This window comes from Cyrtonyx montezumae, unplaced genomic scaffold (assembly GCF_038088225.1).
Source record: "Cyrtonyx montezumae isolate F1298 unplaced genomic scaffold, pur_monq_1.0 scaffold_6, whole genome shotgun sequence".
Taxonomy (NCBI): Eukaryota; Metazoa; Chordata; class Aves; order Galliformes; family Odontophoridae; genus Cyrtonyx; species Cyrtonyx montezumae.
This window is the reverse complement of record NW_027072067.1, coordinates 18,654,827-18,673,532: the sequence shown is the minus strand read 5'-3', so window position 1 is coordinate 18,673,532 and position 18,706 is coordinate 18,654,827. Positions and strand designations below refer to the sequence as shown.

At 57.8% G+C, this 18,706-nt stretch overlaps 4 protein-coding genes across 4 annotated transcripts in view; 2 read left to right on the top strand and 2 right to left on the bottom strand.

Annotated features, from left to right (window-relative positions):
- The window catches only part of RAD18 (RAD18 E3 ubiquitin protein ligase), a 30,122-nt gene extending 27,809 nt beyond the window's left edge, over positions 1-2,313 (top strand). Inside the window, exon 13 of the mRNA XM_065749374.1 lies at positions 2,076-2,313. Coding sequence (XP_065605446.1) covers positions 2,076-2,178 — 103 coding nt within the window. The 3' untranslated portion in view covers positions 2,179-2,313. The remainder of the gene's footprint in view (positions 1-2,075) is intronic.
- LMCD1 (LIM and cysteine rich domains 1) overlaps positions 1-18,706 on the bottom strand; it is an 86,889-nt gene that overhangs the window by 30,387 nt on the left and 37,796 nt on the right. The window lies entirely within an intron of this gene.
- On the top strand, positions 8,621-11,062 carry OXTR (oxytocin receptor). Its single transcript, XM_065749912.1, has 2 exons — positions 8,621-9,548; positions 10,815-11,062. The coding sequence occupies exons 1-2, from the start codon at positions 8,621-8,623 to the stop codon at positions 11,060-11,062; spliced, it is 1,176 nt and encodes a 391-aa protein (XP_065605984.1).
- On the bottom strand, positions 12,300-15,155 carry CAV3 (caveolin 3). Its single transcript, XM_065749913.1, has 2 exons — positions 14,972-15,155; positions 12,300-12,763 (listed from the first exon to the last, which is right to left on the bottom strand). The coding sequence occupies exons 1-2, from the start codon at positions 15,083-15,085 to the stop codon at positions 12,422-12,424; spliced, it is 456 nt and encodes a 151-aa protein (XP_065605985.1). The 5' UTR covers positions 15,086-15,155; the 3' UTR covers positions 12,300-12,421.

Here is an 18,706-nt window from a genome sequence, read left to right as displayed (position 1 = left end):
CTGGGCCATGTGGCCAGCACATTCTAGCTCAGAAACAGTGGAAGGCTTTAATCCTTCAGGCACAAATTCAGTTCCTGACGATGCAAGCGTCTCTGTGCAGGTCTGTGTTAGTAGCTGGGCTGCAGGAACCTGAGCTGTGTGTGACCTGCTGCAGGAAGCAGTTACGTATCTGAACTTCTCTGCTTCAGGGTTCTGCTGGCATCCAGGATTACACAGGTGCCAAAGGCTTTGCAGATTTGCAGCTTGAGAAGCGTTTAACAGCACACTGATGGAGACCCCGTGAGCAGGAATTGCCTTATTAAACAAAGCCTCTAGGCAGCAGCTGCTCATTTACCGGGGTGCCTTTGGATGCTGCTGCCTTTCTTTCCAGTTTCAGTGCTGCTCCCGTGCAGTGGTTCCGCTGCAGCGCTCCCTCAGCCGCACTGCTTGATCTGCATGTGGAGTACACGGTGGTGGTTGAGGCGTGAATGGGTTTTACTGTCCCCTGGCATCACCCAGCCCTGGGTTGTGTCCTCACAACTAAAGCTGTTGCTCAGAAAGCATCAGTTCTTTGCTTATTTCTGAAGGGTTTGGGAAGGCAGTGTGTGGAGGAGCATAGCTCTGGGCACAGCAGCACGTTGCAGAGCTGTGGTGTGGCACTGCTTCGTGTTGCTCAGTGCTCTCGGGCTCCAGGATTGTGTTCTGAGCTTACATAAGCAGCCATGGCTCATGTGAGCAGTGCTGGCTGAGACAATGGGCGCCGGGTGGGGCTTCAGGCTGATGGCAATCACTTGGCCCTGGAGCGCTTTCTGAGCCCACTGCCTTCCCCGGCCTGCTTCAGGTTACTGGAAGTCACCTCATCAACTCCTCCTGTATTTTGTTAAATAAGGTTTCCTTATAGAACAAAGTCTGGAGAAGGGTGGCACAGAAGTGCTTGTGTCCTCCCGCGTGCAGGCAGTTGAGTGAAAACAAAGACCAGTTGTCTTTGGGACCTTGAGGCGTAAATGTAATTACTCTGTTAATAGGATATTTGCTGTTGAAGCCACTAGAGCTGCTGCAGAGAGCTTATCTTAACATCTGGGGATGCTGGGACGTGCATCACGATGGACTGCCTGGATGGTGTGTGAAGGGAGCTTGGCTGCGCTGCTTGGCCGGGCTGCTCAGTGCTGGAGCAGGGAGGGCATTGTCAGCTGCTGTGTGATCTGCAGTGCTGTGCTTCGTGGTGGGATGGATCGCAGGGAACTGCTGGAGGCCTGCTCCTAAACATTGTTCAGCTGTGTTGGTGATGCTTCCACGTTTGAAAGCAGGGCAAGCCAGGAATTACCCACTTCAGCGTTTGAGTTTTCCATTCTTATTCTCAGTTGTGAGTTTCCAGTTGAAGCCAAATGAGCAGTCCCCATGGGATGGATTCATCCCCACAAATGGCTTTACAAAAAAAAAAGCATTTATGAAGAACGTTTAATTGGTAATGGCTATTGATGGGCAAGAGCAGTAGTTTTCATGTCAGCGCTGCGTGGTGTTCCAAGCTCCAAAGCTGCTGATGGAAATCAGCTGTGTGATTGAGATGCAGCTACTTCAACTTGCTCGTTCCCTTTGCAATTAACTGTGACTAAAATGAGAGCTCTTCTTTGAGCCTCCAGTGCAGCGTTCCTCCTCCGTAATGAGGAGAGCCTCCAGTGGAGGGTTCTGGCTGCGAGGTGCAGCCCTGTGTGCTGTCCTCGTGCAGCCCTGTCCCTCCCCTTGGTGGCTGTGCTGCTGCTCATGGCTGCTCCGTGCACACCTTTGCTGGTGTGGAGTGTGGCTTTGCCAGCACTGGAGGCTTTTCTCTTGTATGGGTTTAGAACTGGGAAGGCTGCAGTGATCTGGCCTTCTGCTCAGATCTGGCCAGGGATGAGTGGGGACAGCCTGAGCAGTGCTGGCTCCATCTGGGGATGGAGGTCTGTGGGTACTGCTGTTCCTGGGCCCCGGGATGGAGTGTGTTTCTGTTGGTGCCCCAGGGAGCTGTGGGTGCAGTGCCTGCTGCGCCTTCCTACAGCCGTCAGCGTCTGCTTGTTTACAGCCCCTTGGAAAACTGTATTTCCCACTTTCTTTTCCAGCAACGGTCTTCTGGATCTGAGAGTTAGCAAGAGGAAGGTGTGCCAGTCCCAGCTGCCGGGAGGGGATGGGCTGCTTCCCAGGAGCAAGAGGAAGAAGAGCTGATGCTGCAGTGCCACTGCGCTTAAACGGCTGCAAAGTGCTTCTGAGACTTTTCCTGCTTCCGGTGCACCGGGGTACTTAATAAAGCACTGAATTTCTGCATAAGTGCCATTCAGACTGCCTTAAGGCCACAGAGGGTTTGCAGCACCGTGCTGGGTGAGCCCTCTGCCCATGGGGAGCAGTTCCATGCGGCCCCGCTGCCTCCCTGCTCACACTGGCACTTCCTTCCCTTCTTTGAGCCCTGCACCAGAAGGGCAATAGGTTTGTTTGATTTGGTGTAATTTGATTTTCTGCAAGTGGAATAAACTGTTGACTCAAACCATTTACATCCTGCAGAAACGCGCTGGTTTTGGATCCATCCTTGGAAGCTTGTTCGGGAGCAGGTGCTGCTATTTCAGCTCTGTGTTACAGCTGAAAGAAACCGTAAGGCTTTGGGCATCAAGAGTTCTGGCTTATAATAAATTTTCACTTTAAAAGGTCTCGTCTTCCTTAGAAGGAGCTCTGTTGTGAAATGAAGCAACACAGAGCGGAGTGAACCGAGCAGCTTCTTAGGAGTGCTTTGTGAGGAGAGGGTGCAGGGTGTGGGGTGATGGGGGCGTTCCTGCTGCAGGGCAGAGCTGTGGCCGTGCACAGCACCTGGGGAGGGCTGGGGGCTGCTGTTGCTGGTGTCAGCTGTGCTGGTGGAAGGGCTCCGTGTGCTGTGGGTGCTGCTTTTGTTGGGTGAGGCTGTGCCCGGGGCGGGGTGGACTGATGCCTCTGTGGGAGTAAGGAGATGCAGAGGGAAAATAGGAAGCAGATTTTTTTTGTTTGGTTGGTTGTCACTAAAATCGTGCCTTCCGAAAGAGCAAATATTGACCGAACACTTTCAGGTCTGCCTTCAAATCATAGTGATCGACAGTGAGCAGAAAAATGCTGTGTGCGCTTCGCCGGAGCGCGCTGGGGACGTTGGCAGTGCTGTGTCCGGGGCTCCCTGCAGTGCTCAGCTTCCACCTGCTGTGCGTCCTGAGCACAACTTTATTGTGACTTGATTATATCTCAGTTAATGGTAATTCATCTTCTTGGTGGGATTGGTTGTCATGCACAAGATGTCCTGAAAAAGCTCTGGTGAGTTACAGTGGGACGTGTGCGGTGAGCTCCGGAGCTCCGGAGGGATGTGAACGCTGCTCCAGGGTCCGGAGGGCTGTGGCTGTCCTGCAGAGCAGTGCCGGCTGTGCTGATGTGGAGCTCCGGTTCTGATGCACAGCGAGTGCACCGGGGCTCAGGGTGAGTCACACCTGCCCTTCCCCCGTTGGCACTGACGTGTGGTGGGTGTCGGAGGTGACAGCATCGCCGTGCTGGGTTGAAGTGCAGTGGCTGAGGTGCTGCCCTGGTGCAGGCACTGCCATCTGCTCAGCTCTGTGTGCACGAGCCCTGCTGAGTCAGCAGGGAGCAGGAGCGCTCCTCGGGAATATGTGCGTGATGGTATCGATAGCTGACGCTTGTTGTTGGCTCTGAGGCCAGATGCCACTTGCAGAGTTAAACTCATAGTTGATGGCAATAAATCCTGACTTGAGAGGAAAATACGCTTCCATTTCCAGGGGGGATAAATAGTCTAATTCATTAAGTGAGCGTGGGCTGGAGAGTGCTCAGAAAAGTCAATAGAGAAAGGTGAGCAAGGCAGGGCGGGGTGCCAGCTCTGTGCTTGCTGCTCCGTGCCGGCTGGGAGCTGGGGGCTGGCGCAGCAGGGCTGGCTGGCTGACCATCCCACCGGCCAAAGGGATCTCACCATTAAGAAAATCACAGTCATTCTTGGTGAAATGAAAGCCTGCAGAGCTGAGCACCGGCCCTGCTGCTGCCAGTGGGTGCAGCTCTGCGTGCTCGCTGCTGTGCTGTGTCCCTGGGGTGAGAGGAACGTGCACGAACCTCCAGAACAGCTCTTAAGTTCGGAGTTTAAGCTGCTCTGTTTGCAGTGCCCCATGCCCTCATCTGCTGCCTGGGGTCTGCAGGGGGCTTTCCCCAAAGAGCCATTTTAAATTGAAATAAACCCCAGATTTTTGTTTAAGTGTCTCCTGTTCACCCTCAGCTGCTGATTTTCTCCATATTGATTGTGATAAAGGACAGTGGCTGCTGTCCTGTGGCAGTGCACAGCAGCAGTGGGGGCTCAGCTGTGTGCCCCCATCACACACCTTGCTCTCCCTTCCAGCTCAGGGAGGTGACAGCCTGCTTGGGGCATGCTTCTCAGACGCGCAGTTGGAGCGTGAGCTCAATGAGTTCCTCCTGGGCCAGTGCCCTCCTCGTTTGCCTTGTGATCTCTGCTACGTGTCTGTGTGACGTAGAGAAGTGTTATTTTGCAGCTCTTTGGAACAGGGAAGGTGCTCTTACAGAGAATGGGAGCGAAAATGGTCGGTGTGGGCTGAGTTCACCTGGTGCAAAGCTGCACTTTATGCCTCTGCTTTGAGCCTGCAGCCACAGTGCACTGCAACAGGAGCACTGCAGAGCCCCTGAGGGCTTCTCCTCCCCAGCTGGATCCACTCGGGTGCGTGGGGCCCTCTCCTCACCAGGAGCTGTGCTTTGGGCAATGCAGATGCCAGTTCCCAGCCCTCCCTGCAGCAGCCTGCTCCCTGACAGAGCGGGACTGCTGGGTGCTTTGCAACTCATTTCACTGCCTGGATGCCTTAGAAATGAAAGAAAACATTTTGTTTTCCTGCGAGTATTGATTGCTGGCAGGAGCGGTGCCAGGAGCCCTTCCACGCAGTGATGGAGAGCACTGCAGTCGTGAAGGGACTGCTCAGAGCAGTGCTGCTCCGTGGTGTGGGGCCGTGTGCTGCACAGTGCTGGCAGCCCCTGCACGGAGGTACATCTTTACAAAAGCCGTTTAAGTTCTTTTTCCCCGAATAATTGCCTTGTGGAATAGCTGTACTCCCTGGTAACCGCTGAGCAGGTAACTCTGCGTTCTGCAGGGAGCCCAGCTGCGCTGCTCCGTGCTGGGGGGGCATCCTCCTGGGGTCAGGCAGTGTTAGCCCGGACAGGATGGAGCTGATTTAACGCTGCGAAACCTTCGAGTGCTTCTTCCCAAGGTAGAAGACAAACACTGTGCTGGTGTCTGTAACGAAGGGAGTGGTGTTTGTAAATAATGCTTCTCTGCTGTGGCTGTTCCAGGTGGAAACAGCACCTCCTGCATTGGGGGAGGCAGCAGGAGGGAGCTGTGCTGCTGCGGTGGAGCAGCCCCCCTGTGCCGACTGCTGTGGCTGCAGATAATTGCAGTTTCATTGCAGATAAACCCAAGAACCCCACAACCACTGTGATGGGCGTGCTGTGACCATGAAGCAATTACCTGGGCTGGTAGAACTGAGGCAGTGCTGCTGTGGCACATTAAATGCAGACACAGGTCAAACTCTTGCTGACGGCCATTGAGATGAATGGGTTTAGCACTTGTTGAGGCCACGGCTTACAGTCTGGAATGGTTATGTTTGCTGAAGGCAGAGCTTTTGCGTAATGAATATATACGATATGTGTCACACACAGCAGCAGTGAGCACCTTCACTGACGTACTCAGATCTCTGAGTCCAACCAGCAGCCCTCAGTGCTTGCTGCTCTTACACATTTGGGTTTGAGCTAGCTCTTGGATAACGGTGCTGCTGCTGCTTCTGCATTACACATCCTTCCCTCTTTCTGTTTACGGTTCCCTGAGTGGCTCAGTGTAGGTGCTGCAGTTGCTGGCTGCAGACAGAAGCGCTCCATGTGCTACAAACCAGTGGGTGCAGCTCCGGGTCTGCCCTCTCAGCTCTGCCGTCACCCCCTGCCTGCAGCTTCGTGCAGTTTTGGGGGCTGCCAGCGTGGTAACAGTGCTACCGTGTGCTGCAATGGCACAGGCAGCTCCCTGGATCAGGAGCAGCAGCACAGCTGGCCCCGAGCCCTCAAGCTGCTGTACTTTGGGTGTTTTGCCATGCTCTTTGCTTTCTTCGCCAGTAGTTGATGCCAACCTTTTAAAGCCCGAGTCTAATTTCTAGCACGTGGGGTATAAGGCTCACTGGAAGAAGGCACAGTAAAGCAGCAGGTGAAGCTGTGTGAGTACGAAGTCCCTAGGGCAAGAACACTGCCTCCCTGAGCAGTGCGGAGGGAGCAGGGGCAGCAGCTGTGCACTTTGGAGGCTGCGTGTGGAATTCCAGCTGTACACGCAGTGCTGATACCTCTATGCATACGAAGTGGCTTCAGGAAACTTCAGTGGCAGAACTTTGTGAGTCTTTTCCCACTCAGAAGAATGGTCAAAATCCCTTTCTTGGCTCTTCACCAGCTCAGGGGCAGATGGCCATGGGACATCTCTGCTGTGTGGGGCCCACGTTCCAGCCCCACTCGTTCCACCACCGGGTGGTCCGAAAATGTCCCGGTCACATCGTGGGTTGAATCCACTTGTGGTTGGGAAGAACCTTGTTTTTAGGTTGAATCATCTCTCTTTTTATAGCCTGACGGTTGTGTTACTGGGATTGCAGTTTCCAGCCCAAAGCAGCGCCCGCTTGGGTTAACGATCCTCGTCATGCGGGGCACAAGGGAACATATTTTGCTCATTTCCCAGAAAAGTGAGCGTCTCCTGGGGACGCTCCGTGCGCTGCTTTGTGTCCCCATCGGGGGTGGGAGCAGCCCTGGTGCTGGCCAGACCCGCTCCCACTGGCATCCTGGATCGGGGCCGGCCCTGTGCCCTCCCTGCCCACTCTGTGCCCCCCAACCACCCCTCCAAGGTTCGCAGAGGCCGCACCGCTGTTGCTTTGTGCCCTGGCAGCCCCTCCCCCACCAGCAGCGATGTGGGGGTATGTGTGTGCTGCTCTGCCTGCGGAGTGCAGGCGTGAGGCTCAGGGATGTGCTGCTTCGTGCCTCAGTTTTGCGGGTCCCAACTTGTCCTGGCCGCACACGCGTTGTTCTGAGCGCCCTGTAAGCACCCGACGCCCCCTGCCCCCTTCCTCTGCCCCACACCGGTTCTCAGTTTGGGGCCGTGTTTTCAGATTCTGTTTTTTATGCAGCGATTTGGGATAACGGTGTCTGGTTTGGTACAGAAGTGCACCTTCAGGGGCTCCTTTGTGCAGCACTGCCTTCGCAGGGGGACGGTTGATGGGTTGGTTGGTGACGGCATTGGCTTCGTGCTGGGCTCTTCGGGGCCACGGGAGCAGAGGGTTTCAGAAGGAGGGGATTCCTCTGGAGGAAATGGTTTGACTCCGTGAACCCCAGTGTGACACGATGGAAACGGATCTCAGCGCAGAGCGGTGCTGTCCGGGACCTGAAGCGTTGCCAGGCCGTGTGCCGTGGGGACTGTAAAGTTGGGATTCCAGAGAGCTATTGGAAAAACAGCTATTTCGGATGCAGCGGTAAATGGAAATTAAGTTTAGCTTCGTGTAGCTTTGGCGCGTTTGACGATTCCAGCTCATGTGTTTTTAAAATAAAAACGGCATTGCAGACGTTTTGAGGCTGGAAGGAGCGGGGCTGACTCACAAAACCCTGTGAGTCTCTCAGGACTCTTTGCCTCCCCTCTGTTCTCTCCTTGCCGGGAGCTCCGCCTGCAGCTGGAGCCGCGGGGCATCCCCGCCGCCCGCGCTGGGAGCGGGCTCAGCTCCCGGTGGCACGTCCTGCTCCCGCAGCCCCGCGCCGACATTTGGCCTCTGATCGCACCGCGCGGAGATGCGTGTCCCACCGCAGCTGCGGGGGGAGTTCGTTCTGACCGGAGCTCTGAGAACGGGGCGGGGGTTTCTCTTTAGGGGGAACTGAAAAAGGGATAAGGAGGGGAAGGTTGGGGTAACAGCAACGCGCCCTCCCTGCATCCCTGCGTCCGGAGCGGGATGCCGAGGGCAGCGCGGAGCACGGAGGCTGAGCTCTCCCCGGCCCCGCTGCATCCCCAGCATCCCAGCGGGCTCGCGTCCTCCCACAGAGCTCTCCCGAAAAGGGCAGAGCGAGGGGGAAAAAAGCATCGCCCGTGGTGAGCTGCTGTCCGCAGCGATTCCCACGTCGTTTTATTGCCTGGAGGATGAGGAGCGTGAACCGTGAGGGGAGAACTTGCCGAAGCGTTCGGCGTTTTTGTCTCTCGCTCCGGGCAAAAGGCACGGCGGCCGCTCCGAGCGGGCGGGACCCGCCCCGGCCCCATCCGTGCCCGCGGGCGGGGCGGGACGGAGCCGGCCCCCTCCCCATCCCCGTCCCCATCCCCATCCCTATCCCCGCCCCGCCCGGGGCCGCGGTCGTCTCCGCTCTCTCTGCGCTGGAGCCGCGTGCGGCGGAGCGGGGCCGGGTGCTGCCGGACGGACGGCGCTGCTCTGACCCACCCCCGCTCCCCCTTCCCCCCCTCCTCCTCTTCCTCCTTCTCCTCCTCCTCCTCCTCCGTGCTGCTGCTCCACGCGCGTTGCTGTCGCGCCGGGGCCGCGGGGCTGCGGATGCGGCGGGAGCCCGGGGAGGGGCCGGGGGGGGCCCGGCTCTATGCGGGGCGGCCATGGAGAAGTTGTACCTGGCGGGGAGCGGCCTTTGGGCCAACGGCTCGCTGGGGAACGGCAGCCTGCAGCCCGCGGACGGGGCGGCCGCCAGGAACGGCACCGCGGATCCGCTGAAGCGCAACGAGGACATGGCCAAGGTGGAGGTGACCGTGCTCTGCCTCATCCTCTTCCTCGCGCTGAGCGGCAACCTGTGCGTGCTGCTGGCCATCCACACCACCCGGCAGAAGCACTCCCGCATGTACTTCTTCATGAAGCACCTGAGCATCGCCGACCTGGTGGTGGCCGTCTTCCAGGTCCTGCCGCAGCTCATATGGGACATCACCTTCAGGTTCTACGGCCCCGATTTCCTTTGCCGGCTGATCAAGTACCTGCAGGTGGTGGGGATGTTCGCCTCCACCTACATGCTCCTGCTGATGTCCCTGGACCGCTGCTTGGCCATCTGTCAGCCGCTGCGGTCCCTGCACAGGCGGGCGGACCGGGTCTCCGTTCTGCTCACCTGGCTGCTGTGCCTGCTGGTCAGCATCCCCCAGATCCACATCTTTTCCCTGCGGGATGTGGGGAACGGAGTGTATGACTGCTGGGCGGACTTCATCCAGCCCTGGGGACCCAAAGCCTATGTCACCTGGATAACCCTCATGGTCTACATCATCCCCGTGTTGATGCTGAGCGTCTGCTACGGCTTAATCAGCTTCAAAATCTGGCAGAACGTGAAGCTGAAGACGGCCCACGGGCCCCCTGGGGGGCTGAGCCGCACCGCCCGCGGCGGAGCTGCGTTTGCCAGGGTCAGCAGCACGCGGCTCATCTCCAAAGCCAAGATCCGGACGGTCAAAATGACCTTCATCATCGTGCTGGCGTTCATCGTGTGCTGGACGCCCTTCTTCTTCGTGCAGATGTGGTCGGTGTGGGACACCAACGCCCCTCAGGAAGGTACGTTCCCCCCTCCCCCCAAACCCGCTGTGCGAACCGCTGCTGCCCCTGCGCGGGGCAAACGACTTCGTGAGCTCGAGCAAAGCCGGCCAGGTGCTCAGAGGGGCGGCTGTGCGGGCACCCCGCCCCGCGCCGACCCCGGGCTGCGGCTTTCAAAGCCCTCCCGGGTGCTCCCGAGAGCCCTCCCTTGGTTTTCTACCTGATGAAGTCTAGTCTGAACGTCTGCTTTCCAGACGCGGCGTCTCTCCCTTTCGCTGTACTCCTGTACGCGCTGTACTCTCCCTTTCGAGGGATGCTCCTGCCCCACCCGCGAGCGGGCGCGCTGGTGCTTCGTGCGTGGGGCTCCGGGCTGGGGCTGCTCACTGAGCGCGGCTGCGTTGTGTGCTTGTCAGTCCTGCCCCATGCACGGTGCGGTGCCGGCGGCGAGGGCTGCAGCCCTGCGCACCTCCAGCTCTGTGCGTGGCTGTCACACATCCCCGGGCGCTTCGGTGCCACCGCCGCGGCGGCTTTTGCACGGGGTCGTAGGACGGCTTTGTGTTGAAGGGACCCCGGTCCCAACCCCCAGCATCCCTCCTCAGCCCGGCTTGCTGCCTCTGCCGGTCCCCATCCCCGCCGTGTGCTGTCCCCAGCCCTCGCCCCGGCGGGTCGGGCTGGCTCTGGGGGTGCTCCCGGGGTCCCCTCCACGGTGCAGCCGCACACAGTGAGCTCCACGAAGCGCAGTTTATCAGTGCCAGGGGCAGAAAAGCTGAGTCAGCAATAGATGGATTTAAAACTTTTTCTGGAAGTGGATTGAGACGCTGTGACGTGCCTCAGTTCTCCCACCTCGGGTTTTCAGCAACTTCCCGTCGCTTTTGTAGTTTACCTTACATCTGAAACGAAGAGCAGCTGCAGACATCACTAGAGCAGCAATTATGGGTGGGCAGGCTAGAGGTGAATTTGGACACGAGACCCACAGCTTGTGCTTTTCCTCTGCTTTCAGAGGTGTGAATGCATGCCTGCAGAGCACAGTGGGAACAGACCCAGGCACGCAGCCTGGCTTTCCAGCAGGGCACAGGGAGAGCAGGGCTGGGGGCGGTGTGGCCGTGGGTCTGCAGCCCTGTTCTCATGGGATGGAGTGGCTCTGAGCTCCGGGCCATCGTGTGGGAAAGCACTCCGTGCTGTGCCAACGCTCTGCCCTCTGCTCCGTGTCCGTGTGACAGCAGCAGCGTGGGCTCCGTGGGGCAAACCCTCGGCCCCCCGTGCCCTGACGCACTGTCTGCCTTGCAGCCTCCCCCTTCATCATCGCCATGCTGCTGGCCAGCCTCAACAGCTGCTGCAACCCCTGGATCTACATGCTGTACACGGGGCACCTGTTCCACGACCTGATGCGGCGCTTCCTCTGCTGCTCGGCGCGCTACCTGAAGGCACGGCCGGCCTGCGAGCTCAGCGTGGGCAGGAAGAGCCACTCGTCCTCCTTCGTGCTCAGCTGCCGCAGCAGCAGCCAGCACAGCCTGGCACAGCCCCCCGCCACGTGAGGGGCCGAGGGACGCGGGGACTGCGAGTTGGTGGCTTTAATGCATCGACTGTCAGCGCAGCCCCCCCCGTGCAGGGCGCAGGGCTGGGGGGGGCAGTGGTTCTGTGTGACACCACATCTGCTGAGCGTGCTCCAGGCTTCTCCTAAAGCTTTTGGGTTACGTGGGGGCTGAGGAGCTGCCGCCGGGTCCCCCGAGGCCAAGCACTCGTTCTGGGTTTTGCGGTTGATGGCGTTTGATCTTTTCCACCAATTCAGCATTCCCGCTTCGGGACACATGAGGTCGCGCTCACGGCATGGGGCCCTGGGGTTTTTAACTGTTGATGAATAGCTGTAAATAAAACTTTCTGACTGTGGCGTGATGGAGAGCAGGGGGGAGGTGTGGGAGGAGCACTGCGCTGAAGAACAGAGGGCACGGGCGGGTGTGGTGTGTCACACACGGAGCTTCAGTGTGAGGATGCTCTCATGTGCGGGCACTGTGCTGAGCACTGCGTGCAGTGCTCTGTGTGCTGGAGGGGGCCCGGGGCTGGGAGTGGGTACCAGAAGTGCACTGGAAAGCATTCTGGTGATTTCCCACTGCCACCAACACGTTCGTCGTCGCCTTTCATTCCTTCGCATGTTTTTCCCGGAGCTTCGAGTGAGCTGTCAGCACACGGCTGGCTGTGACCCACACCTTCCGCCACACAAAGTGCTCTCCCAGCAGTGGGGTGGGGGTCCAGGGATGTGTCACCATGGGGGACACCCACCACGGCCTCAAAGGGCCAAAGGGGAACGGAGGTGTGCTCTGTGGGGCTGCGGGGTTGGGGGCGGTGGGGGCTGGGTTGGGGTTTGGCTCGGGGTGGGAACAAGCAGAACCACGGCCACACACTAAGAAGAATACCATTCCAGCGTGGTTTTAAATTATTCTTATTCCAACCAAACCCTTTAAAAAATACCTGTGATAAAGTGTTTTTGGAAACATTTTTTTTCCTACAGACACCCGAATATCTTTTTTCACAAGTGACCCCAGCCACCATCAGCGCTGCGTTGCTGAGGGCGGCAGAGCTCCACGACCCCACGTCAGCAGAGGGGCACTGCACAAAATGTGCCTCTCTCTGTGACATCGCACTGGGAGGGACTTTGCCTTCGTGTATTTTGGGAGCTGAGGAACGAATACAACCGGGAATATCTGAACAAAGAGACGTCCCGGGTCCCGGTTCAGCACAGCGCTTCGGGGCAGTGCCATGGAGCACACAAGTGCCTCTTGTCCTTGGCAGCACGAGGACAGCTGTGTGCAGGGCCCTGGTGCGGTGGTAGGGACCCGCTGGGCACACGGCGTCTGCCCGGGCCCGGCACAGCGCGGTGCTCGTGGTGCTGCTGGGGTTTAGGTTTCCTTGCGCAGCGCAACCCTGACATTGCTGCAGATCTTGGAGAGCGCCTCGAAGAGCGGGTCGCAGAAGGTGTGGATGCAGAGGGAGTAGATGCGGCTGACGCACTGGATCTCGATCAGGTAGCTCTTGATGCAGGGCACCACCGCCCAGATGTGGCAGAAGGAGATGAGGGCAAAGAGGAATCCCCAGACCACGGCCAGGGGGATGCCCAGCACGGCCGAGAGCAGCCGGTAGCACCAGTACTTGCTGACGGTGAAGGTGGTGTAGCTGCTTTTCCAGACACCATCAAAGCTGTATGTCCCAACGGGCTCAGCTATCACATCCTCGAAATCCACCTGGCACGGGATGGAGGGAGGGAGCGTTGGCACAGGGCAAGGCACAGCAGCTGCAGTGTGCGGGGAGGGAGCGGGTCCCAGCGCAGAGCGGGCGCAGACACCGTGCCCAGGTTGGAGGGCCTCGTGCCCAGCACTGCGCCGTGCCCGTGGGCCATGAGCAGGGGTGGGCACAGCCATACTTGAAGCCCAAGGAAGCCAGAGCCTGCTCCAGCACTTCTCTAGCATTCAGGGACATCGGCTGCTTGTGCACAGGAGGTTTGTGCTAATAAAACCCCACGTTCCTCCTGATTTATGATTTTCTTACTATACGTTTGGAGGTGAGATACCCAGATCTGCCTGTTTGCATTCTGCTGAAGAGGGAGGGATCGGTGTGGCCGTGTCCTTACAGGTATATCATTGTGACACTCCGCCGTTGGGAGCACCTCTGCATTGCAAATATTCCTCAAAGCCTCAACCACGCACGGAACCCTCTGTGGTGGATCCCACTTTTAGGGATTGCATGAGAAAAGCCATTCCTCTTCAGAAAAAGCAGCTTTCCACGGTTAGGCTGACGTGTCTGCTGATGCATTTATGTCCAACAGCAACAACCCTTCTGTTTTTGGAAGCACTCTGATCATGAGATCATTCTGCATCACCTTTAATCTCCTGGGGCTGGCTGCAGACATCGGGACAGACACTGACATGGGCTGGGAAAGAACAGCCCTGTGGGTGGGAGTGGGTGAGCAGCCCCCCCCCAGCCCCCGCCCAGCAGAGAACCAAACAGGTCCCAGCTGCCTGGTCAGCTAATCAGGGGATAATTAATGAGGGGAGCAGCAGACCATAAGGTGGAGCCTCTCCTCCTCCGCTCCTTTTGCTTGCTGCGTGTTAGGAGGGGCTCTTGAAGAGTGATGGGCCGCAGGCTGAACCCTGAGCTGTGCTCTGCCCCTCCGCCTTCAGTGCCCCTGAGCATCACCTGCGCACCGTGTGCCATGGCCAGGAGGAGGCTGCAGGGCTTCGCCGCGTTCCTGCTGTGTGTGGCAGGAGCTCGCTGCCTGCAGGTGAGTCCTCCTGGCTGCTGCCTCTCCCTGCAGGGCTTTGGGGCGTGCCCGGGCTGTTTTGCAGTGTGCTGCCTGCTGGAGAGAAGCTTTGGCTGCTGCTGCAGGGGACAGCGGTGCTTGGGCTGTGCCTCTCCGTGCCCAGCTTATCATCTGAGCTATTTTTGGGGATGGAAGAACGTGAGATGGCTTCAGCAAAAGTTTTGGAAGCTTTCAATGCAGAGGAAGTAGTGATGTGAGTTGGGCTGAGAAATCCTCTGTAGGGTTTTTGGAACTCAAGTAGGAAAAAGGGGATGGGTGGGATGGGAATGGCCTGTGGTTGGGGAGGGGGCCTGCCCCAGGTGTGAGTGCTGCTCCGGAGCTGTGTCCCCTTCCTGCAGCACAGACGTGGGCAGCAGTCAGGGCCCGCGGGCACTCCTCGCCCCAGCACAGTGCCCATCTATGGCTGTCCCGGGGCACTGCCCGGGGATTTAGCTGCACTGCAAAGTGTTTCAGAGCACAAATGCGTTTTGCTGGTGCCATCAAAGTCACAGCTCACTCAGAAAACTTTGTGAGCAGCTTGGGCTGTGCTGTCCCTCCTCGTGTGCCGTTTGCTTTCATCTCACAGTAGTCCTAATAAAACCCACCCCTCTCCTCCTGCCCTACTTTGGGCCAAACTTACTCTGGTATAAGTCCAACAAATCCCATTACTCGACTGACAGATCAGTCAGTGTTCAGGAAGAGGATTTCCTTTTCCCTCTCTCCTCTTCCCTTTTTGGAGACGTGTTCTCCTTCTGATCAAAAATAGAGGCAGGTTGCTGCACCCCGTGCTGGCATGCAGGGGAAACAGTCGTCTTTCCAGACAGGACAGTGCTTATCTCAGTGCCCTGCTGCTCAGCCTGCCGAGCCTTGAACACTAGCTACTTCTTCCCAACTTCCCTTTCAATCACTGGTACAGGCTGACCCCATTTTGTTTGCGGCTTCCCACTGCTGTCACCAGTGAGGGCAGCCCCATGGAGGTGGGCACCCAAAGAATAGAAATATGGCATCGCTGGGGCCACGTGCACTGTGTGGCCAGGGGTTGTGTGCCCCCTCCCCACTGCCCGCAGTGCAGTGCCTGCAGCCCTGGCTGCTCACACCCCGTGCAGTGGGAAGGGAGCTGCTCTCCCCAGGGCAGAGCTCAGCAAGTCGTTACCTTTACAACGTCTTCGTTGATCCGCTTTGGATCCCTGTTCACCAGGTCGATCTCCTTGGTGTGCTGGTCCTTGATGATGATCCTCTCCTCCAGCTCTCTCTGCTCCTCAGCCATGGCTCTGGTGCCGTGGGGCTGCAGCGCTGTGGGGCTGGGGCAGTGTGCAGGGCAGGGTGCACGGAGCTGAGCAGCTGCCCCACGCCCTGGCTGTGCTCCAGGCTAAAATTAATGTCGCGCCGCCTCAGTGCCCTTAAAGGGACTGTGCCGGAGAGACCCCGTGGCCCGGGGGGGTCTGGGGGCTGGCACATCCTTGGCTAAATCTGCTATGGCCGTGGCTTGTCGGCGGCCTCAGCACACGCTGTATGGATGAGACACTGGAACAGGTTGCCCACTGAGTTGTGGATGTCCCCTCCCTGGGAGCACTGAGGACCAGGCTGGATGGGGCAGTGAGCAGCCGGGGCTGGAGGGAAGTGTCCCTGCTGATAGCAGGGGTAGGAACTGTGTGATCTGAAAGGTCCCTTCCAACCTAAACTGCTCCGTGAGACAGGAGCAACATGGGTGGGAAGTAACCATAGAATGGGATAAATGGTGTGAGCTGAAGGAGCAGGGCAGACAGCAGGCCTGGCTGCTGCCTTGGGGCGGCACCAGGAACCCCGTGCTGCAGTGGGCACTCGAGCAGAAGGACCCAGCTGAGCTTTCACCGCAGCTCAACGCAGAGATGGACAGTGCCGGGTGCTGCTGTGGAGCACAGTGCTGGTGTGCGTGGGGGCGAGGAGTGTGACAGCCATCTCATGGAGAAGCAATGCTGCCTTGGCCGGGGCCCAGCGCCAGATTTAGGAGTGCAGCTGCCGTGCAGTGCAGTGGGGAGCCTGGCTGTGCCCTGCCCCACGCTGCCACCCACCCACCCGTGCAGAGCTGGGTGCAGAGCTGGGTGCAGCCCCGTTCCCCACGCTGTGCCACTCGCTGCCTTTGGGCTGAGCTGGGTGCTGCAGGCGTGCAGCTCCGGGTGTCCCGAGGGCGGGAGGAGGAACGTGTGAGCTGGGCTGTGTGTGCAGACAGCAACCGCCCCAGGCAGCGCTGGGAGCTGCTCGTGGGGATATAAATAGGGCGGGGTGCTGTCAGTGGGGCACCGTGCAGGACCTGTGATGTGCAGCTTGCAATGGGCGAACGATAGCGCTGGTTTGTCAGCAATTAGTGGCAGCCAGGAGCTGATGTGCCAGGTGTAGGCACTAATGCATTCGATGCCTGCCTGCCCTGCTGATGCAAAATGCTGCTGTGCTGCAGGGTACTCCAAACTTCCAGCCTTTCCTTTTGGGAGCATTTGCTAGAAACCTCCTGGCAGGTTCCTCTCTGCAGAAGCCAAGCTTCAATTGCCCTGCCAGGTTGGCCCTACGTGGTCTCAGGGAGGGCATTTCTTTTCCTGAAGTGATTACCAAGACCTGAGCTGGCCTGTGGGCTGCAGGGACCGTGCTGGGAGTTCAGAAGCCTTCCAGAGTTCAGCAAAATAACCTGCTGCTTAGAGCCAGCGAGTGGAATGCATTTCTCCAGAGCAGAGAGGAATAAAGCAGAAATGAAGCCTGGAGTAACCAAAGCTTTCTATGGAATGAAAGAGATGACAATGTTGGTGAGCTGGAAGGAGAAATGGGGAGCTGTGCTGTTATGTGCCCTGGGGGCAAGGGAGCAGTGGGAGCAAAGTGGTGCTGCAGATCAGGGGAAGGATCAGTGCCCAGCTCTGCTCTGTGTCATGGGGGGAAATGAGCAGAGCTGCTCCAATTGAGTGGAAACTGTCACCAGATGGGATGGAGCACGAGGGCCTGGTGCTGCTCTCCTTTCAGCTTATCTAAATAAACAAAACAAGAGCTCCTTTTCATGTCCTCCTCCTGGGAGCTCCTTTGGGCCCCTGCTCAGCTGCAGGTGGGAGCTCAGTTTCAGTGCGTGGGGTCTCGTGGGGCCGGGCTGGTTCCTGCAGCTCAGACCCAGTGTCAGGGAGCATGGGGGCTGTGCTGGGGGCTGTATTGGCACAGCCACATCAGAGGAAGCTGAAATAAGTGGCTCCTAAACAAAAGTTTGAGTAGGAGCTCTGTCATGTACAATATCAATTAAAATTAAATTATTGCTGAGGTGGAAGTACAGAAAAACATTCATTTATCATTCGAGTCTCCTCAGTTAGATTCAAATCAAAGCAGATTGCCCTTTAAAGGAGAGTGAAAGCAGTGGTGTCCGTACACCCATGAGGGCACGGATTCGATATCCAAGTCGTTCTCCATTCCTGCGTTAGGATGCTCAGGTGGGAGGAGCAGAGGGACAGCTCTGGGGAGCAGGGGGCTGTGCTGGTGGAGGCCCTCTGCTCTGGGCAGGGGAACAGCCTGCACTCAGCAATTACCCCTCGGTTTGAATGGCTACAAGATTCCTTTGGTTCAGATGTGCTCAGCTCTTCCCAGCTGCAGCGCTTATCTCTCTCTTCAGTACTCTAAATTCTTTTGGATTTTCATTTTAAAATAGCTTTGCTTGGCTTTGCCTTATCCAGTGAGACCTTCTCTTGATTTATCACTTGTGTCATACCCAATTGGGTGCTGTGTGATCAGATTTAACCAGTTTGTGCTCTGCTGATGAGAACTGGGATCCCATCTCGCTGCTTGCTATTAATTCTGGTGTATGAGGCTCGATCAGTTCTTTCCTTTAATCAAAACCTGTGCAGCCATAGAATGCTTTCCCTTTCAGCAGAGTTGTGCTGCTGCAATCCATGAATTGGGGCTCGGGTAATGGGGGGGACAGTGCCAGTGCATGGACGACTGTCTCTGCTCAGGTGGGACATTTACATCATGCTATGGTGAAAGCAGTCAGAAATCCAGCAGCTAAAGCTGGCTGGCAGGCACACAATCCCCATAGCAGCTGGGAAGCCCTCTGCTACTGCTCTAGGAATGTCTGACAATTCCCTTCCAGCCCAGGAGGACGTATGGGGCTCTCTTGCCCATACACTGGTAGAGATATGTGCTGAGGTATGTGGTGCAAGGACAGGTGCCAGGAGCACAGCCCTTCCCTGGAGTGGGGCTGGGGGTGGGGGGCTGGGGGCAGCTCCTGGGCAGCCTGCAGCTCAGGGATGTCACGCTCAGCATCTTCTGCTGTGCTATGGAGGTCAGGCACTGCAGCAAGAGGTCAGGAGTACGCCTCACCCCTCAGAGAGCTATGCTTTTTCCAGCATTTCAATATATGGTTTTCAGCTTGACTTACTGCCTGGGAAGATGGGTTTTGGAGCAGCAATGAGACTTGGTGGTTATTGCCAGAGCCTGGCGTCAGCTATGCTCTCATTCCTACCCTCGATAGCAGACAGCACCACGGGTGCTTTCTCCCCCGGCAGTCACCCCACGGCCACTGGTGATGCTGCACAGAGCTGGGGGCACAGCTCCTGAGTGCTGGGGAGCCCCAGTGCTGAACACTGGGGCTTACTGGTGGGCACAGCGTGCTGCTGCTGCCACCCTCCTCTGCATCACTTCCACATCACGTGGAGACCCAGCAGCAGCTGCTCCTTGTGGGATCAGCACCAGGAGCAGCCCCGTTCCCCTGGGAGCTGCCGAGTAACGCTCAGAGGAACCATTACCTCCATCTTTCTTCTGCCAAACCTCGGTTCCTGCGAGCAGCCCGCGTGCCTTGAGCAAACACTGTGACATCTTGTTATTCACACCACGCGTGATAAGCGAGTTGGTTCAGGGGCTGCGGTGCAGGATTTATTTACTTTGG

Coding starts and splice junctions, on each gene's coding strand:
- CAV3 (XM_065749913.1), bottom strand. CDS start 15,085: ATGGCTGAGGAGCAGAGAGAGCTGGAGGAGAGGATCATCATCAAGGAC. Junction 12,764..14,971: donor TCAACGAAGACGTTGTAAAG/GTAACGACTTGC, acceptor ATCCCGTGCCAG/GTGGATTTCGAGGATGTGAT.
- OXTR (XM_065749912.1), top strand. CDS start 8,621: ATGGAGAAGTTGTACCTGGCGGGGAGCGGCCTTTGGGCCAACGGCTCG. Junction 9,549..10,814: donor CACCAACGCCCCTCAGGAAG/GTACGTTCCCCC, acceptor TCTGCCTTGCAG/CCTCCCCCTTCATCATCGCC.